This window comes from Ahaetulla prasina, chromosome 1 (genome assembly GCF_028640845.1).
Source record: "Ahaetulla prasina isolate Xishuangbanna chromosome 1, ASM2864084v1, whole genome shotgun sequence".
NCBI lineage: Eukaryota > Metazoa > Chordata > Lepidosauria > Squamata > Colubridae > Ahaetulla > Ahaetulla prasina.
This window is the reverse complement of record NC_080539.1, coordinates 118361108-118379048: the sequence shown is the minus strand read 5'-3', so window position 1 is coordinate 118379048 and position 17941 is coordinate 118361108. Positions and strand designations below refer to the sequence as shown.

Genomic DNA, 17941 nt, shown 5'->3' with positions numbered 1-17941 from the left:
TCTGGAAGCCCTCCCCCTGCCACCTTTTTTTTACTACTATAAACCTAAAGTAATCTCAATGGAATGGATGGAAATAGCTTTTAGACCAGCAGTATATGTCTCTTGCAACCATCAGTTCATTCTAGTATGACCGTAAATGGCATGCTGATTTTGGGGCAATGGGATGTCTCATGTCAGTGGTGTTTTGACTTGTTGCGTTTCTTATGGCAATTGACTTTTATTTGGTTTGCTCACCTCTTTCATATCCACTAGTTAAAATCACACAGTTGGTAACTGCTATATATAATTGTTTTTCTCTTTGGAAACTTACAGCAATGGCTCAGGGTAGAATAGTAACCAAGTTAGTTTGCTCAGACACCACTAAAGGAAAAGGGAAGAGGAGAAAAAACTAGTAAACATAGTTGTTGCTATTTACAGAAGATCATTAAGTTACAACATGTCAGACAGGTTTTGCTTTGCGTTTTCAGTTTGTACGCTATGATTTAGAAATAAGTAAGTTGCAGAACTGGTTCTTGATATAAGTGCTTAGGATCATAGGATATCTATATAAATTATCCTAATTTTTTATGCATCTGATTACTTTGGCAACTATTTTAATGGGAGGCTTTTTAAATAAAAGATAGAGATTCTCTTTAAGCTAATGAACATAATTTAAGAGAATTTGTTTAGAAAACTGCACTAAATCACCAAAGCTATATGCTTACAACAGTGGCATCAGTACTAAATGCTCTTTCTCAGGAAAGGGCTTGACCATACATTCATTATATTCATGCCATGCAGAAATACCTTGAATTTTTATCATGATTCCTGTACTAAATTCTATATTTGTTCTAGTGTCTGAACAACATATTAAAAACTAGAGAAGTAATAGCAATAATGGAAGTCCCAAAGGTGCCTTTTCAGGACGCAATTGGACTTTCTTGTTTTTTTCTTTGAAGACATTTCGCTTCTCATCCAAAAAGCTTCTTCAGCTCTGACAGGATATCAGAGCTGAAGAAGTTTCTTGGATGAAAAATGAGATGTCTTCAAAGAAAAAAACAAGAAAGTCCAGTTGCCTCCTGAAAAAGCACCTTTGGGACAACCATGACCTGGACGACTGAGAATCTCTGTAGACTTTTAGCGATAATGGAAGTTTTTTTTTTTTAATTTATGTTTTTTATGTCTTAAATATTATATTGAATAACAGCATTTACTTGACATATTCTAAATTTGGGGGATTTTGTGTGTTGTCTTTGCAGAACTCAATCAGACACAACTTGTCCCTTCACAGTCGATTCATCAGGGTACAGAATGAAGGAACTGGGAAAAGCTCATGGTGGATGATCAACCCCGACGGTGGGAAAGGAGGGAAAGCACCACGCAGACGGGCTGTATCAATGGACAACAGCAACAAATACACAAAGAGCCGAGGACGAGCAGCTAAGAAAAAAGCAGCACTTCAGGTTGCCCAGGAGACAAGTGATGACAGCCCCACTCAGCTATCCAAGTGGCCTGGTAGCCCAACCTCCCGTAGCAGTGACGAACTCGATGCATGGACAGATTTCCGGTCTCGTACCAACTCGAATGCCAGTACAATAAGTGGCCGCTTGTCCCCAATATTGGCAAGCACTGAGCTAGATGAGGTGCAGGATGATGATGCTCCCCTTTCTCCCATGTTGTACAGTAGCTCACCCAGCATGTCCCCATCAGTGACAAAGCCCTGTAACGTTGAGCTGCCTAGGTTGACTGACATGGCAGGCACGATGAACTTGAATGATGGCTTGACAGATAATCTTATGGATGACCTCCTGGACAATATAACCCTTCCCTCTTCCCAGCAGTCACCCACAGGAGGTCTCATGCAGAGAAGCTCAAGCTTTCCATATGGCTCCAAAGGTTCAGGGCTTGGTTCTCCATCCAATAGTTTCAACAATGCTGTGTTTGGACCATCATCTCTGAATTCTCTCCGTCAGTCTCCCATGCAAACCATCCAAGAGAACAAGCAAGCTACATTTTCTTCCATTTCGCACTACAATAACCAAACTCTGCAGGATCTGCTAGCATCGGATTCACATAGCCACAGTGATGTCATGATGACTCAGTCTGATCCACTCATGTCACAAGCTAGCACCGCTGTGTCTGCCCAAAATGCCCGCAGGAATATTATGCTTCGGAATGATCCAATGATGTCATTTGCTGCTCAACCAAGTCAGAGCTCTTTGACCAATCAGAATCTGCTCCACCACCAGCATCCATCCCAGAATTCCTCTCTCAGTGGCAGCCGTGCCTTGTCAAATTCTGCCGGGACTATGGGCTTAAGTGACACCAACCTTGGATCAGCAAAACACCAGCAACAGCCACCTGCCAACCAGTCTATGCAATCACTTTCTGACTCCCTCTCAGGCTCTTCTTTGTATTCCAACAGTGTGAGCCTTCCGGTCATGGGGCACGATAAATTCCCCAGTGATTTGGATCTGGATATTTTCAACGGGAGCTTGGAATGCGACATGGAGTCCATTATCCGCAGTGAACTCATGGATGCAGATGGATTGGATTTTAATTTTGATTCCCTCATCTCAGCCCAGAATGTTGTTACACTGAATGTGGGAAACTTCACTGGTGCTAAGCAAGCTTCATCACAGAGTTGGGTTCCAGGCTGAAGGATTTATGCAAAGAGGGGAAAATGGGCAAAGCAGGTTAGCAATGTTTAGTCTGTTGCATTCGGTACTGTACTTGACAGTATGTAAATATAGCTTTTAAAGTGGACAAGTACAGCTTTTACAACAAACACCCAGACCTAACACAGGGTTATATTACAGCTATGATAAGAGTTTCCAATAGAAATAACTAAAGGTTGATTTAATTTCAGTCTTCTCCATTGTGTTCTGTAGTCATACTATATTGAGAGATGTAATTCATCCCCAAATTCTATCCACTATCAGCTCCTGATGCATGTTGAAACTTTTCAGAAAAGTTTTGTGCATGTGTGTATCTGTGTGGCTCTTCCCACTTGATAATTGTTTTATAATTTCCAAAAAAAATATATCACTGCATGGGGTTTTGTTAATGTGATATTAGTTCCAACTTGCATCGTTATGGGGTAAATCATTGAGCTAAAGTGCTATCTACCCATCCTTAAATTGGCAAACAAACAAAACCACTATACTAGAACAACATTTACTGTTTGCATTGCCAACCTTTATTCTGCCTCTCACCTGTCTGTTTTAATGCACTGCTGGACAGTAGGGTCCTGATTATCCAAGTGGGGTGCACGATAAGCAAGGAGGGATCTGGCTTTGCTGTCCTTTCTCTTCTGTGTATCACCAACCATTAGGGCCGCTATCTGACAGTCATGGCACCAGAGCAGAAATGGGCAGGCCCACCTAGAGAACTTAGTCCATCTTTTTAGGCTCCTTCCTGTGTCATTCCTCTTAACACCTCATTCTGTTGTAACTTAAGCCGAATAGGTGATTTAAAAAAAAAACATAATTGCAAAGGGTAATGAGTTCTGCTCTTTGGTTTAAGATTTCTATCCCCTTCTCCTCCTTTCCGTTCTTTATATAGATAATAAAGGATGACTTCATGCTCATTTAGGGAGGCAAGGAGGAAGGGTTGGTCACTCATTCCACTCTTTTTCTATCTCAGTCTTGGAGTCATGGCGTTAAAGTACTAACAGTGCTGCTGGCTGAATAGTCTGCTGCTTTTGCAAATTCTGCTAAACCAGCAGCACAACCCTCACCTTTAGGGAGACAAAGCAGAATGATGGCGGACAAGGTTGGCTAGAGATGGGGAGGGGAAGAATGAGCCCATATTAACCGGAAACAGCCAATGAGAGCTTCTCTAACTGCACCTGCTACTGGTCATCTCATTTCACCCCTGATATAAAGGGTGGCAAAGCACGACAAGTGTTATATACATATTGTGGCTCCTGCTGGAGGCTAAAGAGGAAAAACATCACTTTAACACTTCAGCTAAGAAGGTCTTAAATCTGCCTCACTCCTAGGCTGCCAATGAGAGAAAAGCAACATCATCATCAGGAGACAGTAGAAAAAAGATGTTGCCAAGGCATGGTGGTTGTATCATTGTTAGGTGCAAGTGGGAAAAGGCCTTAAGGGAAAAATGAATTAAGGAAGAAGCGAAAAAAGTTACGGATATAGATCTTATCACCAGAGTAGTTTCTGAAATAAATTCACAGAAAGACTTACAGTTTTCCAATCTGATATGTAGGCGATCTCATCCTAGCTTCTTTGGATGAAACTGTTACCATGTATGTTATCATTCATTTATATTTTCCTGTCAGAAGTAGATACTGTAAACAATTGCAATTACCAAGTGAGAATCAAACCAGATATTGCACATTGTTTTTCTTGTCAAAGTGCTTTTCAAAGTTATTTTTCCACTCAGATAAGAACTGTGACAAGATTATGTGACTCTTTTACTTTGCAATAATAGCTAATGCTTTGAAAAAAGAAATTAAGCCTTCAAAGCAAGATATTGGGAGAGGAAATTGATTTCTATGATTTTGAAAAAAGAAAAAGCAGTTGTAGAATCTAATAAAATCTTGGGGATTCCCCTTGCTAATATCATTTATCAAATTTAGGGGTACTCTGAAGATGTTATTTGTATTCCAAATAAAAACTTACTGACATTTTCACATAAACTGGTTTGGGGCCAGTTTGGGTTTGACAAAAAATGTCTGAAATATTGTAAGCAGCATAGTACTTGATCATATATAGTATGATTTTTAAGAGGACTACAAATTCCCTGTGGCATGCAGTTTAACTGTAATCCTTGGCTAAAAATGCTAAGGGAGGATGCAGCCATGATTTTCAAATTCCTATCAAAGAATGCTCAGGTAGATTTTCAAGAAGACTAAGCATTATATGGATCTCTGCTGCTTAGATTTAAGCAGTATTTTGACTGGCAAAAAGTCCTCACATCTCATTTCCTCCAGTAAGCAATGTTGTTGGCAAAAATACTTTTGTCACTTCATTTTTCGCAGCATGAAAGTAGATTGTGCTACCAGAAAAGAAAAAGTGATTTTTTCATCATTAAAGTATATCACCTCTTGGCATAGAGTTAACCATGCCTGCCTGCCTGCCTGCCTGCCTGCCTGCCTGCCTGCCTTTCTTCCTTCCTTCCTTCCTTCCTTCCTTCCTTCCTTCCTTCCTTCCTTCCTTCCTTCCTTCCTTCCTCCCTCCCTCCCTCCCTCCCTCCCTCCCTCCCTCCCTCCCTCCCAAAAAGGAACAGGTTCCATTGAACCCAATAGGATTTTGAAATAAACAAATGGAGCCACTATTTATTCTTCAAAAATAAAACCAATATACATGAACATTAATACATATTTATACTTTATGTCTTAAATCTGTATATTTACAGTAAAGCGAAGAGTAAAACAAAAATATTGTGGTTGTAATTTAAAGCCATTTAGGAAAACCGCAATAATGTTGATTAGCCCATATTGTAGCATCAATTGTAGCATGATTTGCTGGCAACATCCATTCAAAAGCATACATGTCAGTGCTAGAGAAAAACATAGAAGGAGGTGAAACAATTATTATATTTTATATTATATTTTATAAGTGTGACTTAATTCATTAGCTGGCCATTATTTATGCTTGACCCCAACCCTCTCCTTAGAATATACAGATTTGCTAAAGATAAAAGTCAGCATTTACTGCTTTGCAGAAATTCCAATTTCTTTTTTTCCTTTTCATTGCACAAAAGCAATGAGAACTTTAGGGATGGGATTATATAGTACATGGTCCTGAAAAACCACTCGTCAAGGGCCAGGGATAAGTTGGTAGAATTATTCTGAGGGCATAATGCACTATAGACTTTCAGTTATTGGAGACTTTCTCTGTGCTTTTCTGAAGGCCATTATGTTCCTAAGATTCAAGAAAGATAATTGGAAACTGGCTGTTCCTACTGTTGCCAAAATTACAGGATAGCATAGGATGACAGCATCGCTTGGTATTTTTAGAGCCAGCAAAGCAACATTGGGTGGAGTTCATAATGCATTCACTTTTGTAGCACACTGACTTAGGATCACATTGTAAAATACGATTGAATTTTCTGTGAATATTTGCCACAGTTTAACTTTAGGATTTCAAATTTGTTTTCTTTCTCCATTTTGAATTGCTAAGATATTTTTAGAGTTCTTTTTGTAGTAATGTTTTTTTTTTCTTGGAAAAATCAAAGTCTTTAAGACTGCTATTTTCCAAGCTAGCAAAATACGGCAAAACAAGGACTAACGCTAGACTTTCCTGGAAACGATTGCCATGATTTTAATTAACTCAGCTACTAAAACAAATGTCCATTCGTTCTTCCATGCAGGATTATATTTATGGTAATTTATGGTGTGCTAGAGGAGGTAGGAAGGGCAACGACTAAATCCTTGCATGTCATAAATGTCTTCTGGAGATGGTTGTAACAATTTTACTCCAAATTGTTTCATTTTAATTCAGTTTTCAGTTCAGGTTGATTGAAAGGTATTGGCTATTTTTTGTGGCAATTTTTTACTAATGACCAGCAGCTGCATGCTTTTCAGATCATTCTCATAAATTCATTCTAGAAGTAACCATCCAACCATAGTAACTCTCCAAGAGTTGTTACTTCTGAATCAGGAATTTGGAATAGTCCAGTGTTCTGGCTGATAATAACCCAAAAGTTCATGGATGATGGAGCCATATTAACATTGCCGGCCCACTAAAGAGGCCAGGAATTAAAAAATTATGGTTTGGCCAATTGTACAAGTAGAAGCACTGAGTGGAAATGACCGGATCACTGTATTTATAAAGAAGAATATCACAAACGGAAAACTTGTTGCCTTTTTGCAACATTTCATGGAGTAACACAGTATTGAGAATGCTTCAAAAACGAATTGAAGTACATTTAATTTTAAAATTTAGAATAGTTGAATTGATATATATCACAAATTAAATATTATATTTGCTCTAACTTACACTTTCTACCTTATGCCTACTTAAAGAGATCCTGGAGAAATACTATATAACTTTTGACTCACCTGTAAAAAGTGGTCATGACCTGTGCTTTCATTTTTAATTTGCTTTTGAACTTTTTACCCTTAGGTATTAAAAAAGAGTAAAAGAATTGACAGCTGAATGATCTTTGCCAAAATTGCTTGTGTTCACATATAAATCAAGCCATGTAGTAATTTGCTTGTGGCTCAGCAGCATGTATGAATTCAGCCAGTATTTGTTTGGCTTTAGGAGCTCAATACAGCATTTGACAATTCACCCCGTATTGCTTGCTATTGAATACGAATTGTAATTAATGCACTATAATAATTGCAGACCTACACTAATATGTATTTTACAAATATCCTTCCTTATATACCTTGCTACACTGACCTTTATTATGCAAAGATAGAGTATTTAATGTATGCTTAGTGTATATAATCTTTCTTCTTTTTCATTTGGCATCTTCCAGTCTTTTTAATTTTTTGTCTGCTCTTCATTTAAAATAATGTTTTTCTAATCTTCCTGGAGAAGTAATTGAATTTGAGGAGGACTGAAGGGGTTTGATTTATGGGAGAATCTTTTATTACACTTTTTCTCTTGAGCTGTCTATTATTAAGCATCTTGGGGGCTTTGTATGTCCTATGACACATCAGAACAGTGTTGGCTCCTTTTAAATGATTTGTCTTGGCTTTCTGACCTGTCAAATTCATTTAACAACATTAGCAAATGAGAGTTCTTCATGACAGGAAGAATTGCTTTCATGATAACCATAATAAAGATGTATGCTTCCCCAGACAACAGTGGAAGAAAAACAATGCTAGGAATGCCTATAGCAAACAGGAGTGCCTGATTATTTTCTGGAATAACAAATTGGAAATATAAAAGGCAAATTCTGTAGCCTGTTTTTATTCATATTTGCACATTTTGAATGGTTCATGTCAAATGAAACACACTCTTATTTAGAGGACGCAATTTACCCAAGCAGTGTCACCTTCATACAATCATTACTGAAATCTGTAATACCTTTATAGATTAACTTGGAATCTTTGAACTAGGCCACTAAGATTTTTCCTTCTGTCTCCTTTTCAATGAAGGTCCACTTTTCCTATATTATGAATGGTATACAAAGTAGTTTACAGTTGCTCTTATTCAGCACATCCTTATAAATTAATTTTTCCTTGCACTTTATTTTTTTTTTAATACAAGGGGAAGAGACTGGCATGCCTAAGACATTCATAGAGTTTCATGGTTGATATGAAATCAATTAGTTCATAACTGTATAAATACTACAGCAGGAAATTAAACTACTCTTAAATCATTATCACGCTCTTTAAAGGGCTGTTTGCGAAACAGCCCTTTAAAGAGTATGAAATATTAGTGGAAAACTAATTCCTTATATAGTAAATGGACATCTATCTATGTTCATACTAACATTTATAAGCTGTGGAAATACAAGTCCTCTAATTCCTCTAAATTATTGTTCATATATCCTATCAGTTGATGGAATCCATCTATATCATTCAACCGTATCAGTAAACTTTAGACAATAATACTGAATAAACTAAACAATTGAGCTGCTCTAAAGTAATTGGTATTAATACAACCATCTAGTGAGAGCCATAAATCAAACAAACTAGCATATAAATCAATAGAAATAATTTGTGGCTTGAATACAATTTATTAATATATAACTTGTTTTATCCCTGAAAATGGTGAGAAAGAACACAATTGTACTTCATTAGTTCTTCCTATGTTTTCTGTCATACACTATGATCTTACTATGCACGTAGATCACCTTTTTCTAAGAATTTATGTAGTGCAAAGTGTTAGGACTTTCCTGTTGGTGGGCTGAAACTCAGTTTTACTTCCAGTACATCTACTATTTCTTTCACTTTGGAGAACATTAGGGGATCATCTTTCCTTTATTAACTATTGTAATTTCTAATACATCATAATTAAAGACTGCAGGAACTAAATGGGGTACTAATCTACATCATTAGTATTTTAAGGACTCTTTCTTTGCCACTTTTGTTGAGATCAGAACCTCAGACATTTAATTCCAAGTGAACATTATGGAATGAATTGAGATGATCACTTATAGCTTTTGAGGTCAAGCAGCATAAATATAGACTAGCCAGAGTATTGTTTTACTCCACTGGGTTGGATTGAATTAAGCATGTGGGGAACCACAGCTTGTAGCCCTTCTATTTCTCAGGTGTGTTTTATAAAGTCATTATATCTATCTATCTATCTATCTATCTATCTATCTATCTATCTATCTATCTATCTATCTATCTATCATCTATCTATCTATATCCGAATCTGTTCTGTCCCGTTCATATGAACTCTGATCAAGTCACCCTATGTGAAATGATCCTGTAAACCAGCCCCACTTTTGTGATGGTATTTAGGTTCTCTTGGACCTTTAAAAAAAAGTGCTTAAAAACAACAGGTGATGCTGCCTTTTGGGAAGGACCTTGTAAGTTAAGAGACAGAGCAAGGTGTAGGTGTTGGTGGAGAAGGCAACAGAACTTTTCAGTACTGCCTACTACAGACTACAGACATAGAAGCTAATGGATCACCAAAGCTCTTACAAAATCAACTAAAAAAATCTTTTGGCCATTGCTTTTCCCTCTCCTTCTGGAAATTTGCTTAGAATTACAATAGTAATAGATTCTCTTAGCTATGATTTTCATATTATATGCATGTTTTACTGAATGATTCATCCACATAGAGTATTATTGTTGCTACGAATGTGTGTACACACAGAAATACTTGGGAGTTTAGTGTTTTTTTCTAGTTAGTCATCTGATAACATTATTGAAGATTGTACTGAGGTTCAATATTCAGGTTGGCTTCAAACCTGAGGCAGTTAATAATGCCATATACTAGTCTTACTCAAAATTTATATATTTATTGAACATTTTTATATTGATGAAAGACAAATATAGAAATTTGTAAAGAGGAAAAAAAAGAAAAAAATGAAGCGAACAATACAGTTAAAGAAAAAAGTTAATTGAAGATTATCATTCAATTCTCCTAATGTTTCTGATCATCTTTATAGCAGTTACAAACTCATAATCTCTCTTCCCTCTTTTACATTACAATAGTCTCTTTAGCTCCTTATTTGGTCTTTTGAATCGTCTAATCCAGAAATCACCATTTCTCTTTTTCCCATTTTCAGTAAAACATCTATAAAAGTTTCCAGTCTTTTATAAAAGTCCTTACTATTTTATAAATTATTTCATTATAAAAGTCATTATTATATAAAAGTCCCTGAGCAGACAGGTCACTTTTGCCATATATGCTAATTTTGCTACCTTCACAATCCATTCCTCCATTGTGGGTGTTTGAATATTTCTCTATTTTTGTACATACAGGTAGTCCTCGATTTACAATGGTTCATTTAGTGACCTTTGAAGTTACAACAGCATGAAAAAAGGGACTTGTGACCGTTATGGCCCTTGATGCATCCCCCACAATCATGTGATCAAAATTGAGGTGCTTGGCAATTGACTCATATTTATGATGGTTGCAGTGTCTGGGGTCATATGATCATCTTTTGTGACCTTCTGACCAGCAGTCAATGGGGAAACCAGATTCACTCAACAACTATGTTACTAACTTAACAAATGAAGTGATTCACTTAACAACTGTGGCAAGAAAGGTTGTAAACTGGGGCAAAATTCACTTAACAAATGTCTCACTTAGCAACAGAAATTTCGGGCTCAATTGTGGTCATAAGTCGAGGACTTCCTGTATTTAAGGATAGTGAAATTGCTAGAGTTACCATATATAAAATCCCCCCAAATTTAACTTGCAGCACTGGTTTAACGCTAAATGAACAATATTCAGACATAAATGTTTTTTATTCTTTAGCTAAATATATGATAGGAAGCTCAGAGAAAACTCTTTCTTTCAACTTAATTATCAGCTCTTGTTGGTTTTTTCCTTTCTTGTTTAGAAATGTAATAACATTATTATTAAAAATAGGAAACTTATAGAAATATATTTTTGGTTTGCATTTCTTGAAAGCTCAGGAGATTTAGCCCCAAACTGAGCTAAAATGTTAATTTAAGGATATTTATTTCAGGAAGCCATGCTGCTTGTTTCTTAGCCCCTTAAGCCCCATTCTCACATTGTTTAAGTAGAAACCTGCAATTTCCTCTAATGAATTTTTGTATTAGAAAGGAATGCATAGAAAATGTTTTTTTTAACCCTGTAACTTGCTTAAATGAACTTACCGTAGAATCCAACGCAAAGGATGATCTTGAGTCCATCCCACTGTGATGGTGATACCATAAATTTGTCATAAAGAATCTACATTGCATGCAGGAGACTCAAGATTTATTGAAAGGGAGCTTCCAGAATTTCACAAAATCTTTCCCAATGATCTGCTTGAGCATCTTACAAATGAAAACTGCAGAACATCCAGTTAAAACTCATCAGGTACCACCATTGCGGACTAAAGCTTCTGAGAAGTATTGGGTCTGAGAAGATACAAATTTTCTGTCTATAACATTGTGTCTGTAATATCCCAACCAGATGGATGAAGTTCAGAAATGTGTACATAAGTGAGGAGAAATGCAGGGATTCTTGCAACAGCTATTGAAAAATGATTTCATTTGCCAACTTATTCGCAGCAAGCAATTCAGAGGACAACAGATAGAGCAGGCAAAAACTAGTTGGAGGCAAGGAAGTCTTTTTCACTATTATTCATGTTCATTCAAATAGCACCTGATTTCCTTCCTATGGCCCCCTTCTTTTTCTTTAGGAGTGAAGAGAAAATGTATCACTTCATTGACCGGCTGGCAGTTGTAACCCTCAATGTTTTTGTTAGTTGCATGGTTTTTCAACATGCTGTTTTTCGAACCGCTTTACATTGGTCAAAAAAATAAGAACTGGCGGGGTGCAAGATTATCATAATACATAATCTATGCGTTAATCTAGATTATATATATAGAGAGAAGAGATCTGAAGAAGGAGTGATTTTGCCTTCCAAAACCAATCCTTAATTTCCCTCTAGAATTACCTCTAATTTTCTCCCTCTCTCATACAACCCCAAGCTAATGGAGTTTAGCAGGTAACTGAATTCTTTGGCCCGCCAATTTTGTAGGACTCCTTAGAATCTCCCAGTCAGCATCCAGAGAGCATCAAAACTATCAGTTTTGCTTTACCTTTTTGATCCAAGAAAAGAGCAAATGGACCCCAGAAAGTCAAATGATGTTGGTGGATTCTAGGGAGAAGGTGAAAGAGATTTGTTCTGTATGATGAGGCAGAAATTAATGGGCTGAAATGTCAAAAAATTTCTCCCCAAAATTGAATCACGGGTTCTAATGGAGTTTTAGGGTAAGTCAAGGTACATAAGAAGTAACAGATGTATCTTCATACTGATTTACATGAGTGAACAAATATTTATCATATACTAAACTTGTTAACCAACCCAACTCTCTGAAGCTTACATTTGGTCTTATAACAAATTGTTTTAAAATGTAAGAGAAAAAAAATGAAAAAAAATGTAATAATGAAGTTTGACTATACCAACATGCAATATTTGTTATTATTCTTCAATCTTGTCTGCCAGAATTCTTACAGGATGCATTTGAAAATAGTTGTCATACTTGAAGGTGTGCCCTTTGTATTTAAGGAATAGCTAAAGCAGTTGAAGTGTGAGAAACAGAACTGTGCATAATTGTGTAATGTCTGAAGCTATTTATTAAATGCTTATACTCCCAGAAGCATAGCTTATAACGAATATTATGTATTACAGTTTGCATAACTCTGTCATTTACTAGGAACCTTCAAACCAAAACATTATTAGTATAACTCTTCCATGATTTCCTAATTAAAAACAACAACAACAACAATCCTAGAGCTAGGATATAATAATCAGTCTTGGGTTGTGCTGATATAATGTCACTGCTTTTACACCAGTATCAAAAATATATGCAAAATAGTACCTACAATAGGAGAATGGATATTGAAAGTTGCCAATTTGGCTGAGATGGCAAAAATCTCAGCCTTTTTGAAAGACAATACGCATGAAAGATATTTAAATGAATGGAAAAAATGGATTGACTATATTCAAAACAGATATCGGACTAAGAGTTATCAGACTGCCTTTGAATGATTAGGATGTATTATTTTTGATTGTTTTGGGGGAGGTTAGGAATTGATGAGAATTGTAGGAGTATAATTGAGTTAGGAGGGAAAATTTTTTAGCATATGTTTGTTTTATTTTTAACTATACCTTGTGTTTGTTCTGGGAAGTCGGGAGGGGGGAGGGGAGAGGGGGGTTTGTGAAGGGAGGGGGGGCTGGGGGGAGGGGGGAGATGGGGGGAAAGTTTTGTAAAACTTTTTCAATTAAAAAAATATATATATGCAAAATAACAAATTTGGGTTTCCTCAAGATGATTTGAAAATTTCTGGAAGTTCATGTTAGGATTATTTGCTTTCCTCAATCGTTTGTGTGTAATGACTAACTAAATGTTATATTGTTCTCTTTTTTTCCCCTTCCAGGCCCTTCATCCAACATGAATCCTAAAGAAAAAAAATCCTTGCCAAAATCAACTGTCAGCAAAGACAGGGATATCGTTTACAGCATTTGTGAACCCTGCATTCTTTTCCTAATGAAACAGAGACTGTTAGCGAGCCCCAGAACTTGAGGAAAGAACTGACTTATCTGGAACTGAACTCATTTTGAAGTATGCAAATTTTTCTTACTGTAGGGTGATCCACCACCAACTTGAGGATATGTTGGTTCAGCCACCATTCTGTTTCAGAACACTGTGTAGCCTTTACAGTAGTGTGCTTGTCAATCAGTATATGGCGTTCCAAAATGGTGATGGGTTGCAGGATGCTTTTAGGTTGGCTTTTGTTCTTCAGGGTTTCCCCCCAGCCCACCCTTTTTAAGGTGTGAGGGATGCTTTTCCCGCCCCTCTCTGTATAATCCTTTATTTGCCCCCTTCTAATGTGCCAATTCCTCACGAAAATTAAATACACAACAATAGGCTTGAAATATCAACAGCACTTGAATACCAATACAGTTTCCAGCGGTGTTGCAGCAACACAAGTGATGAGTATGGTGGCACTTTAAAGACTTAGCAAATTGGGTGTCTGACATGGAGCAGGTTCTAGGATAAGATGGTAAGGGACAGCGAGGAATGGCAAACAGTAAGGGGAGAGAGAAATGCAATGCAAGAAGCACCAATGCCCTCTGCATTTTGTTTCTATCTTCAGGATAGCATTCCAGGTATGCAATGACAGAGGGTGTCATGAAACGTTGCTCTTTAAGATGCCACTGAACTCTTTGTGGACTCCTGCAGTCGTTAGATACAAACAATCAGTTGAATTCAAGCGTTAGTTTGAAAGAACTTAACGTTTGTATTTGCTTTGGTGTTTTTATGTGGGGATTGGCTAGCTAACTCATTAGTTCTCAACTGGTCCCTACAACTCTCCAACCAAATATTTTCCTAATCTTGTACGTGTTTCTTTTTACTTTTGGTACTAAGAGAAGGTGGATTTTACCTCACAAAATTAGCTACCACTAATGTTGCATCCTAACCAAGGTTCAGTTGGTGTGAGGGGAAAAGGGCATTTCATTGTGGGGAGAATCAGTAACTCTATCTAAATCTAACCTAGGGTTATGCGAGCAGTTTTGCCCAAATGCTGCAGTAAATTTTTGCTTTTTTGTTTGTCCCTCTAGCTTAGCAATTGGCCAATCTGAGGTGCATTGTTTACCACTTGCCAAATATAACCACATAGAAGGCAACAGCTTGCTTTCAAATTATTACTCTTATTAATAATAACAACACAAAACCTAAAAGAAAAAAATGAGTATATTGCATGAGAACGGAGTTTTATGTATCTGTAATATCCAAGGCTTGGATGATTTATTTCATTCATAATCATTTATTCATCTTTCTCTTCCTTATTCTTTTCCTCTTGTGATACATGGTGGAAACTGGAAAAAAGGTGGTTAGGAAGGAGACACAGAGAGGGAAAATCCATACCGAGAGCTTTTCATAGGAGCGTAGATTGTAACTGGATAAATTCCATTGAAAAACAAAGTAGTTTTTATATATTTTGCTTATAGGGATTTCTTTTTGTAAATTTATATAGTAATAATGACTGAAAGTTATGGTGCTGTGCAAGTCCTGTTTAATTACTTTTTATTGGTATTTTTCATGTGAAGGTGGGGCAAAGAAGGGAAGAAAGAAATAGGGGAAAACCTGATGGTACGTTTTAATTTTAATTTTTTTTTTTAATGGTGTGAAGACACTTTGGCTTAGGACAACATATACATATTTCTCCAAAGTGATATATGAAGAACTTTTTTTGGCATAAAAGCAGAATGCATATAAATATATAAATATATTTTATTATGTACAGAAACAGATCATTATGCATGATTGTTAAGAGAACAGACTAGCATTTTAACCCAAAGTTTCAGTGCATGATTTTCCACCAGCACGTGAATCATGTACCTGTGTGGTGTGATTCCTCTCAGCTTCCACCTTCCACTGAGCGTGCACATGCAGGCATTCAAGCACATTCACACACACACACATACATCGGTGGGCCCCGTATTGCTCTTCTTTTCCAACTTCTGAGGTAATATTGGTGAAATAACAGCTCCTTGTGTGATGAAAGTTTTGTTTTGTACTGTAGCTGCCTCCTCCTCGTGCTGCGCTATTCTCTAGGTCAACACATGAAGTCCACCATGCAGTTCCTAACTTCAAACGATGACAATTCTGTGCTGTTGTGGTTCTAAATAGCTCATAGAATATACACTTTCAGACTAGTTAAATGATTTTTATCATTTTCCAAATAAATACAGACTATTTTTTTAATAATTAAGGTGGTATATTTGTCTATGGCAGGGCATAGTTTATCATGTTTCTTTAATTATATAGAACCAATGTGTGTGCTTGTTCTTCACATTGGAAAGGGCTTCCCTGAATGGAATACCTTATAGAAATGTCATCTGTTCCAGGGGCTTAAGAAAAGTATTGACTTATCTTGAGAGACTCAGTTACAGGTACCTATTACCAAAGCTAGTTAAGAATGTGCTCACCTGCCTTTACTAAATATGAGTATCTGGCACATCATTATATGTGAATTAAGCCAATGATGATATTTTGGGATGTTTGTTGTTATTTTGTTCTTTGAAATGGAAATGTATTTGGTGATGGACAATTTATTTCCAAGTTTCTGTCTTGTCTTCTCAACAGAAACTCTGTGCATAAAAAAAATATTGGTACTGTACAAAGTTTATGGTTTCCTCTACTTTGACTGGGTTTCCTTTCAATACTTGAAAATGCAATATATCAGGAAGCTGATGCAGAAAAAAGAATAGATTCTTCATTTCTCAGCTCTAATTTTAATCAGGTGACCAGGATGCAATGACACCAGAATGACAGCCAGTATGCAGTGACATCATCACACAAATGCCATGATTATGTACTTGCATTTCAACATCTGACACAAGTACATAAGATGCAATCTTTCTGTGATATTGCCACAGTTATTTTGTCATCCCCCCCCCCTCAGTGATTAACGGACATAAAACAAAGTACCATATTTTTAACTTGGCCATAATTTATGCAGGTTTTAAATCCTGTTGATTTCAATCAAAGTCAGTACTCATCATAAATACCAATAAGGCTTTTGAGACTGTCCTGAGACTAAAGTCCTATTAAACCCAATATGACATTACAGTAAGCATGCATTAATCAGATTGTACGTTTGTAACAGTAAGCAGTTAATGGCACTGTTGTATTGGTGGATGCTCACATATATAGATTTCAATAGGAAAACCTCCATCTGCTCAGTTAGCATCTGTACTTGTTTAAATATTTTTATTTCCATCATAAAAATCAAATTGGAGAAGGGGGAAGAAGCCAAGCAAAGTGATAGTGCACGAACATTTATGTAACGTGTTCCAGGTTCTGCCCTAATGCATCCTTGGGAATATGCTGCCCATCAATGGCAAATAATATTGACCTATATAAATCCTTGGCTTAATGCAATGTAAGGCAGCTGTGACCTGAATTTTTATAGTTCCTTGAGAGATTGAGGAACAATCAGGGCATCCCAAGCACATATTAAAAGTGATGATGATGGTAACAAAAAATCCTTCTGGGGGGGGAGGAAGCAAAATTACAAACCTCTTCAGCCACGTTAGTGGTACTACAGGCACTTTGATAACATTGGCTTCAACAGGATAAATTCAGATCCTAGGATCCCAGGGATGACAACAGCAATAAAACTGCACCTTTCTGAAAAAAACAACAACAACAACTCAGTAATTTGAAATTCAGATGCTATTAGAGTCAATATGGACAAATGTAAGCCTCATTCTACCCAAGTTTACCCACAAGTGTCTCAGAGGCTATAGAAATGTTTCCCAAACCATCACCCTCCCTCTGAATTAGATTCACAGCATTAGAACTAACAGGCTCTTGACTAGGCTGACTGGCAAGTAAATTTTTTTTCTAGAGTTGAAGACCAAGCTAGAGAACATGGTATGCGGCACTATTTTCTCAGTCACGGGAATCTTTAATGTAAAGCAATTGCATGGAAATCCATCAATTTGCTCTATGACGCTTCTTTTCCTATTGTTTGGATCTCTGCCTCTCACAATATAAATAACTCCACATTTGAGGTACTGTCCCCAACTGGCAACCCAACTGGGAATCTCAAGGATACTTGTTAGCCAATAGACTGCTGCTTATAGCCTTAAGCTTTCTGTATTATCTTTTGCCGGTAGGATGGCCACAAAATATACAGTGACTTAACCCAATTTTCTTCCCTAGTTATAAGTATGCTGTTTCTATTGGCCTAAAGGAGTCAGGTGCTAGACAAAAGCAAGCAACCAATAAATCCTCAAATACTGGTCTAGTTCAGGTATAATACTAAACCAAGGATTCGAGGCTGTGTATTGCCCACAGATCAAATGGCAATATGTCACATATTAG

At 36.8% G+C, this 17941-nt stretch overlaps 1 protein-coding gene across 2 annotated transcripts in view; it reads left to right on the top strand.

Moving 5' to 3' along the window:
* The window catches only part of FOXO3 (forkhead box O3), a 141831-nt gene extending 124579 nt beyond the window's left edge, over nt 1–17252 (top strand). For both annotated transcript variants that reach the window (XM_058174260.1, XM_058174262.1), the window contains exons 2-3: nt 1239–2675; nt 13482–17252. In XM_058174260.1, the coding sequence (XP_058030243.1) occupies nt 1239–2639 (1401 nt within the window). In that variant the 3' untranslated portion in view covers nt 2640–2675; nt 13482–17252. The remainder of the gene's footprint in view (nt 1–1238; nt 2676–13481) is intronic.
* Nucleotides 17253–17941: the final 689 nt, after the last annotated feature.